This window comes from Barbus barbus (assembly GCF_936440315.1).
Source record: "Barbus barbus genome assembly, chromosome: 48".
NCBI classification, from domain to species: domain Eukaryota; kingdom Metazoa; phylum Chordata; class Actinopteri; order Cypriniformes; family Cyprinidae; genus Barbus; species Barbus barbus.
Genome location: NC_136726.1, coordinates 18,407,386 through 18,416,378, shown reverse-complemented (window position 1 = coordinate 18,416,378; position 8,993 = coordinate 18,407,386). Strand labels below are relative to the sequence as shown.

Here is an 8,993-nt window from a genome sequence, read left to right as displayed (position 1 = left end):
ATTAGTTGTTTATAAAATTGCATTATTGTTATTTATGCTGTTTTGATATAGCAGCTTCTAACAAAGAAGCAGGTAAATCTAGACAGTTGGCGCTCTCTCCAGGACAGACAGTGAATGACTGTGGTTGTTGGCACAATTAGTCCTAAACAAATGTTATTTGCATTTTTAATTAATTCAGTGACCAAGATACCTTGACAACAAAGATTCTATAATGCTTATAAAGTCTATAATGCTTCAACAACTTCTAAGATCGCCAAGTGACACAGCCTTGACTCTGAGGGACAGAAAAAGGCAGCAGTTTTGGCATGTTTACGGTTACAGTGAGGAATATTTTAAGCAGGCATCTGGCAGCGTCTTCAAAACTCTTCTCTCTGTCATCCAGTCAACCACATACACACACTGTGTATCTCTTTCTAAGCCTTTCCTTTACATATTCTCACATCTCAGTTTCTCCGGAAAGAGGCCTTTACAATTTCATCATTCACTGCATCCTGCCATTGGCCAGACTCCAGCTTAAAAAAAAGAAAAGAAAAACCATAAGTAAACACAGAACCACAGACGTTTGCTCCAGCCTGAGGCATGAGAGGAGCCCCTTGTGTTGGATCACACCCCTCAGGGGCAAAGCACTCTACATATTTCCTCTGAGGCCAGAAACATGTCTCGAAATATTTAGCTAAAAAGTTCATATTTTCATGAGGGGGAATATTATTTTTTGAGGTTGGATGTAAAAGAGACATGTAAAGTGTAAAAAGGTTGTTGGGCACAATGAAGACTTTGGTATCAGAAATCAAAATAAGATAAGAGTTTAGTTTGAGAACATTAAATATATGATGTACTTATAAAATGCATCCAAACAACAGATTTTATTTAGTGTGGAATATAAGTTACGTTTTTGGAATATAAGTATTCATTTGTGGCATGATGTTAATTATCACAAAAATTTTAAAATGTAAAAAAATTAAAATGGAGCCAATGTACCTGTTATATAAGTTGTAGTCAATTTTACAACTTGCAATGACAAAGTAATACCTAAAACATTGATCTCCTACTTACCCCGCTGTCTCATCTCCAGTGTGTTCTTCACAGCTCTACTCCATCGTCTGTGTCTCCAAGGATCTCCACGAGTGTGTCTCCCCTGTCCAGGATTGTGAGGTGTGTGCTCCGTCTCCCCTATCCACGAGTTCCTGTGAAAGCAAAGGATATGTCATTATCACCCTCATCGTACTACTATACCTGTTCATTGAACTTGTTACTCAACCGCTGACTCCACCGACTGCAATAAAACTCACCTGTTGTATTCTAACCATCTGTCTGAGTCTGCTTCTCTAACAACATTATGCAAATAATGTTAACATGATTTTAATGTAATAACTACATACTAACCTTTTCTGTGTAAAGTTTAATTTTTTTACAGCTTTTTAAGTGCCCCACCAAAATCTTTTGTGTTTGTTATTATTATTGTGAGTGTTTAAAAATATATATTTGAATTATATATAAAATATCATTAGTTTACATTAACAATGAGCAATACATTTGTTACCGTTTTTATTAATCCCGGTTAACGTTAATTAAATAAGTTAACTTTTTATTGTTAGTTCATGTTAGATTAAGTCCATTAATAATAACAAAAACTTTGGATTTTAACAATGTATTAGTAAATATTGTAGTTAACATGAACTGAGCTAAATAAATGCGTTACAAGTATTTTTAATTGTTCTAATTTAACTATGTTAACAAATGGAACCTTATTATAAAGTGTTACCCTGTAAAATACAGTGTTACTAATAAATTCCCAATGCAGTAATGGCAGTAAAACGTCATAAAAAAAACTCACTGCACCCTTCCCATGTCATATGACCGTTTCAAGCGAGATCCCACAGAGCTCGATCCCTGCCACCTTTCCTTTCCGGTGCCACCCCCACCCCAAAATCAACACATTCCCAAGACTCCACCCCTCCTTCACCCTCCTGGTCAAATTCCATTCACTGCTCTCGCGACCACAAGCCCAATCTCAGGCAGGACGTCCCTGAAAACATCAGCCGCTTTTTCTTTGCTCTTGCTCAGCTAAATCTAAAAATGTCCCGGACTCGACCTCTTCTTCTCACCTGTCTCGTTGTTTTGTCCGTCATCACCTGTGAGTAACTGGACCATGGTTAACTGTACTGACCAAGGGAAGTGTTGATTTACCAATGTGGGGAACCACAGGTCTAATAGTCCCTGGAAAGGGTGGCAAATCTTTTGGGCTTACCTCAACCGTGTTTCCTCTGTTACAGTGTTCTATGGAGCCGAAAGTGCCGCTGTGTCAGATAAGAAGGCAGTCAATCCTCAAGGTGACCAAAAATTCACAATGTTGCTGTAGATATTTCTCAAGAGTTCTTCCCCCTCAATGTTCTTCTTAACTGAAGGTGCACTGAGGAAGGTCTTCATGCCAGAAGCAGATGCCTCCAGCTTTTTCAAACGGCGAAGCAAGAGGGCTGTGAAAACTCAAGATGAAATAAACGGTGAGGCTATTTGTGCTTGTGTAAAAACTCAATTCAAGTGTAACCCCTTTAGCAATTGTTAACTACAATGGACAATCCAGAATGTTTGATTTAGACAGAATAACTGAGTACAACTGGGGATTTTATATTAATAATAATACAAAATAAAAATGTATATATAGGAACACTAGCATTCAAATGTTTACCGTCAGATTTTGAAAGAAATCACTTATTTTATTCAGCAAGGATGCATTCAACAGACCAAAAGTGACAGTAAATACATTTACGATGTAACAAAAATGAAATCAAATAAATGCAGTTTTTTAACTTCTCTTCATCAAAAATAAAAAATAAAATCCAGAAAATTTATGTTTCCACAAAAATATAAAGCCATAAAACAGATAAAAATTCAGCTTTGCATCACAGAAATTAATTAAAATATATGAATAAATGAGTAAAATTTAAAATATATTCAACAACAAAACATTCAAAATATTATTGATCAAATAAATGCAGCGTTAGCGAGGAAAAGAGACTTCTTTTAAAAACATTACAAAAATCTTACTGACCACAAACTAAAAAAAAAAAAAAAAAACTCACAATTTGAAGTCTTGCAAAATTAATTTTCATCAATCACATCACTTTTGTGGCTTCTAGGACTTTTGACTTTTTGGTCAGGCTTGCTAGTGTAATGCTAGTGTAAAACGGTAATAAAGAGCCTTTTTAGTAGCGGCTAGCACTGGCCACACAGGTGCTGTGTTTTGAGCCAGCTGAGGAATGTAAGGACGGTGAACCGCAGCACATAGCAGGAACCACAGGGCAGGCTGGAGAAACCAGCCTTCAGTCTTCAGCTCCTGCCAGTGCTGGAGGAGGGGCTCTGCTGCCGCGGCTTCGACCTGGACTGAGATTGTTAGTTTATGGTTATGGGCTCACCAGAAATTATGTTTGACTCCCCTGGGAGAATTCATGACTATGTATTCAAATTGTGAGGTGAAGATTAGGACAAGAGGACTTTCTTTTGTGTAGAACATCCCAAGTGGAATCATAGATAGCTTAAAATTAAATAAAATTAATTAGTATGCAGCTTTGCTGTTTTATAATTCACTGCTGCTGTCACACCAAATCAGGTGATCCTATTATGTAATATAAACAGTGATTTAATAACAAACAGCCTTTCTTTATGAATACTATTTAGCACAGTGAAACTGAAAAGAAATTATATTTCATAATTTATATCATGAAGTGAGGATAAACTGCATTTAGTTAAAGGTATAATAAAAACTATGATACAATAAAAAACTATGCTAAAATTTGTTCTGAATCATTTGTGAAAGATTTCATACCTTTCGTGTTGTTTGAGCATATTTCTGTTTTTATTTCCCTCCCTTTTTCTTCCTCTCACTTTTTCTTGTGTTATTAGCTGAACAGAGACAGAGGCTGGCCGCAGATGAGAGAAGGAGGGAGTATCACGAGGAACAGAGGAATGAGTTTGAGAGTTACGCTGAAGAAGAGCATGACGGTGAGAACTCAAATCACTCACCTGGCAATCTATTGGATCAGGCAGCATTAGTAGCGTTCTGAGATCATTCAACACAAGTCACTCAAGCAAACAGGATTACGCATGACCTTAGCTGAACCTTGTAGGGTTTTACAAAACAGGTTTACCAAATCTAATTAAGCCAAAAAAAAATAAAATGAAAAAAAAAATAATAATCCTTGCGCCTTACTGGCTTGGGCCCTAATAAATAAGAACACTGGCCTCGAGACTCTGGTTGAAAATGACTGTTAACTTCTAGGTGTATGTAAACAAACAAACAAAAATAGAATATTTGATTAAATATTATATTTAATTTGAATTATATCTTTAATTAAATTTAGTTCAGGATATTTTTCATGTTTCATGTAATATTAATAAATTCAATTCATGCCAGTTTATGTACTCTCTTATATGTATATTTACATTTTATATATATGTTTGTTTACATAACGTGTGTGTGTACTGTGTATATTTATTATGTATAAATACATAGGCATGCATGTATATATTTAAGAAAAATATGTTACGTTTATATATTAAATATATTTGTTATATCATTTATATGAATATAAATACATATAAATGTTTTCAAAATATATGTGTCAGGATCCTGGACTGTTTTGTTGTATTTTTGCTCCTCATGTGTTCCCTGTGACCCAGTTTCTCCCCAGTCTGATTGTTTTAATTTGCTCCAGCTGTGTCTCATCGTCTTCCCCTATTACCCAGTGTTTATAAGCCCCAGTCCTTTCAGTTAGTGTGTCGGATCTGGAACGTCATTCCTCGTGTTTCCTGTGCCTCCCATGCTCCCAGTTGATGATTAAAAGACTCGTTTGTGAATTCCTCGTCTCCTTGTTCCTTGCTCTGTTCACTGGCATAGTGTGACAGAAGATCCAACCAAAACAGTTACCTCTACGTCTACCCTCCGTTTTGTTTTCCGTTTTCCCTCAGTGTGTTTTTTTTTCCGTAGTGTTCCCTGATGGATCCCTTCCTACGCCCCGAATTCCGAAACGGATCGCCCCTCACAGTCTCCCAAGAGGTTGATCTCCCCAGATCCAATCCAGACCCAGAGCCCAGCCCACCATCTCCCCATGGTGCGTAGCATCAGCCCGAGCCCACCAATGACGGAGAGCCATTTCCCGCCGCGATGTGCGAGCCAGCGCTAAGCCGAGCGACTGAGCAGATGATCGCCCCGGACGTTGAGCCCAGCCCGTCAGACCAGGTGCGAGAGCCGGCGTCAGTGCCCATCACGAGGGAGCAAGCCGTGGACGGTGTGAGCGTGGAGTGGTGCTCCGCCCCCTGCACCGCGGCTGAGGGTGAGCATAGATCTGGGACTGCTGGACAGAGAGGGGGCGTCCGATCCTCCAGTGCCTGCTCCTCGAATGTGCCCCCCAGTGCCCGCTCCTCGAAAATGCCCTCCTGTGCCTGCTCCTCGAAAATGACCACCCTCCCACCCGCTCCTGCCTCCTCCACCACTGTCGTCTGGCAGCCCCCCCCGCTCGCCCTCAGCCCCCAATCTGTACGGTGCGAGCCCCGTGGGTCTGCCATCCTCCAGCATCGCCGGGGCTGGAGTATCCCTCACCTCCGCCTCCAGCCTCTGAGGCCCGGACTCCGCCTCAGCCCGTAGACCCAGTGGCTCCACCTCGGCTCCTAGCTCCCTTGCCTCCACCGTCACCCCTCGATCCACCAGCTCCACCGGGCTCCCTCGTCCCTCTGGCTCCACCTTGGTCGGGCGTCGACCCGCCATCGCCTCAGGACTCCTCTCCTCTGGCTGCACCTCGTCGCTCGGTCCCACCGGCTCCGTTGGGCTACTTCCTCCCTTCAGCTCCACCTGGTTCCTCAGTTGCTCCAGCTCCGCTGCGCATCTCCAGGTCTCTGCCTCCGCCTCGGTCGCCAGAGCCCTCGGCTCCACCCTGGCCCCCCGGATCCTCGGCATACCCCTGGCTCGTTGGCTCGCCATCTCCGCCTCGGGCTCCTCCACCACCTGCTCCGCCGCCATTGGTCGGCCCCCTGGAGTCGGTGGCCATCGCTCCTCCATGGCTCTTCCCTCTGTCGGTTCCACCATGGGCCATCTTCACGGCTGTGGCCTGGGTCCAGCTGAGCGCCTCCGGGTCCCTCCTGTCTCTTCCCTGGCTCCTCCCTCCTCCGTCGCCTCCCTGGTCTCTGTCTGCCGGCCCCCTCCCGGGTGTCCATCCTCCTCCTGAGCCGCCTCCCTAGTTCCCACCCGCCCCTCCCCTTTGGATGTTTCAACAGTGCGAGGATGCACCTTCCGGGAGGGGGGCGATATGTCAGGATCCTGGACTGTTTTGTTGTGTTTTTGCTCCTCATGTGTTCCCTGTGACCCAGTTTCTCCCCAGTCTGATTGTTTTAATTTGCTCCAGGTGTGTCTCATCGTCTTCCCCTATTACCCAGTGTTTATAAGCCCCAGTCCTTTCAGTTAGTGTGTCGGATCTTGAACGTCATTCCTCGTGTTTCCTGTGCCTCCCATGCTCCCAGTTGATGATTAAAAGACTCGTTTGTGAATTCCTCGTCTCCTTGCTCCGTGTTCCCTGGAATAGTGTGACAATAGGCTGTATGTGTGTGTCTTTATATACAGTATACATAATAAATATACACAGTACACACATTATGTAAACACTTTTATTTTGATGCGATTAATCGTGATTAATCATTTGACAGCACTAATATATATATATATAAAAAACTGAATATAATAACTGAAATATTTCATTATATATTTTAATATTTAGTGATAGAATGATTTGTTTCATATTGTCTGCATGATTTTAATTTTGTATTTCATAAGGTTTTTTTATTATTTAAGGCATATTTCATTTCAGGTGGTATTTCATGTATTTAATAAATACATTTATTTCACACCTTATTTACTTTATTTACATTTTATTGTTTATTTGTTAATTGCAACATTCCATGCCGTATTTCATAATTGCATTATTTTATTTTTTAAATATACAAATAATTGTTAGTTGAATTTAAAAAAATCTGTCATTATTCACTGTAATATTGTTTAATATCTTGCATATACTTTTCAAACTAGGCCCTACTGAGAGAAAAAAAAATAAACTAGGCCTGTGTAATACAATAAATGCCATTGCTAATGTATGTGAGAGAAATTGACTGATATATAAATATATAGAATTTAGCATTTATCATTTGTGACAATACAAAACTAATAGCATGTAATTAAGCTATATTTCATGTCTGTAGCCTACAGAAGCTATACTTGCCAATCATGCGCATGGTCATGTTAGTGCAGTATAGCATCAAATATTTAGACAGTTACTTAAATATTATATCTGGTACTGTGAAGGCCTATTTATAATCATCTGAATACACAGTTAAAGCTAAAATTCCTGCATTTTTACTCTCCTCCAGAGCAAGACGAGCGCACCAGAGAGAAGACAGAGCAGTGGAGAGAGTTTCACTACGATGGCCTCGACCCATCTTATGAGTACAACCGACACACGGTGTAAAACAGAGGATAATAACTACAAGAGAACGGGTAGAGAGCTTTACAGTACTTTACAGTAGATTCTGTGAAGGAGTTTTGGCACAATGTCTGCAGTAAACATGCACACAATAGCGCAAACGAACGTAGCCTTATATGTGTATTCATGCATGCAGAACATTTGTAATCCATGTATCATAGTTCTTTAAAAAGATGTACATTTATTCATATGTAGGCTTTTATTAGGCCCTTACTGTATGACTAATAACTCGCCAATTGTTATTTTTAAGGCTAGTTTAAAATGTATTGTACATTATTTCGTCACACACTATAATGACAAGTATTGCACAACTTAATCATTATTAATTCTAACTTAATTTTAAAATAACCCGATTTTTATTAATTTTGTGCTGGGGTAATGTAAATTGTCACATTTAATACAAACATCATGTTGTAAATCTTTGTAACAGCTCTTTTAGTTTGAATCACAACAAGTGAACAATAAATCTGGTGTTATCTTTGTCTTTAATGAAAATTTGAAATCATACACGCACCAAAAACACTCACCACAGAACAAATCTACGGAAGAGAAATCACTGCTTACACCATTTCTGTGACCTGACTAAAAGAACCAGCACCCAGCTGCTAAATTCAGAGGGCCGGTATGAAGACCAGGATGACATGCAAGATTTACTGTTTGAAACGGTTTGAATCTCTCACGTTCGTATATCAGCGGACACATCATATCAAAACAGCTTCAGTTAAACTGGAAAACTGCCATGTTTGTGTGAAATTTTAGTCGTTTTCACTTCACTGAAACACAAGATCGGCAAATACAAATGTCGGTCACTGAAGCTGGTACTTTTCATATAGATCTGTGATAAAAGAAACACATTATTGGTCAAGCGTTTATCAATCTCATCATTAGCCACAATTAAAAGAATAATGACAGTTTACATTATTATTAAATATATGTAATATAGACACTGTAATGTACTATTCATAGTAATTTAAGCGTCAACAGCAATACCTGAATTTACACAAAATATTACAATGCAACAATCACTGCAATGTAAAGTGTGACCAAAAGTCATTTTAAAAAAGCAAAGCTTACAAAATAAATCCAAAACATACACAAAATAGTGCTTTTCCCCATCATTTTATATTTTCAGAAACATTTGACACACAAATCACTCCAGATTCTTTCACTGATATTAACAAATTGCTGAGCATTTGTGTTTGTTTATACAATATTCACATCCTTCATTCTCTCAATAATAAATGCCAGATGCATCCAGGACCGAATTTAAAGTTTATACGTATTGGATGACAATAAACTTGGCTATTGGTTTAAAGCCTGTATTTACTACATCGATCTCCCATCCTTTATCGTTTGCTTCTTCAAAACAGCAGCAGGTTGAAATAAAGCAGCAAAACTCTTTATCTACACCTTTTTGTCTTCTAGTAAGACTCAAAGCAGGTGTTCTTCATCGCAAGGTTCGTAATCTAC

At 39.6% G+C, this 8,993-nt stretch overlaps 2 protein-coding genes across 4 annotated transcripts in view; one reads left to right on the top strand and one right to left on the bottom strand.

Annotated features, from left to right (window-relative positions):
• Nucleotides 1-1,967: 1,967 nt before the first annotated feature.
• The window catches only part of LOC306866748 (putative cartilage matrix-associated protein), an 8,149-nt gene continuing 1,123 nt past the window's right edge, over nt 1,968-8,993 (top strand). Inside the window, exons 1-5 of one of the 2 annotated variants that reach the window (XM_079412075.1) lie at nt 1,968-2,134; nt 2,274-2,330; nt 2,406-2,501; nt 3,901-3,999; nt 7,411-8,928. In XM_079412075.1, coding sequence (XP_079268201.1) covers nt 2,077-2,134; nt 2,274-2,330; nt 2,406-2,501; nt 3,901-3,999; nt 7,411-7,508 — 408 coding nt within the window. In that variant the 5' untranslated portion in view covers nt 1,968-2,076 and the 3' untranslated portion in view covers nt 7,509-8,928. Of the gene's footprint in view, nt 2,135-2,273; nt 2,331-2,405; nt 2,502-3,900; nt 4,000-7,410; nt 8,929-8,993 lie in introns of those variants that run through there. The other variant, XM_079412076.1, reaches the window with a different exon arrangement.
• Nucleotides 7,991-8,993, bottom strand: part of LOC306866747 (calcium/calmodulin-dependent protein kinase type 1D-like) — a 23,113-nt gene continuing 22,110 nt past the window's right edge. For both annotated transcript variants that reach the window (XM_079412074.1, XM_079412073.1), the window contains exon 11: nt 7,991-8,993. This exon is cut by the window's right edge. The gene's annotated coding sequence lies outside the window, so the exon portion shown is untranslated.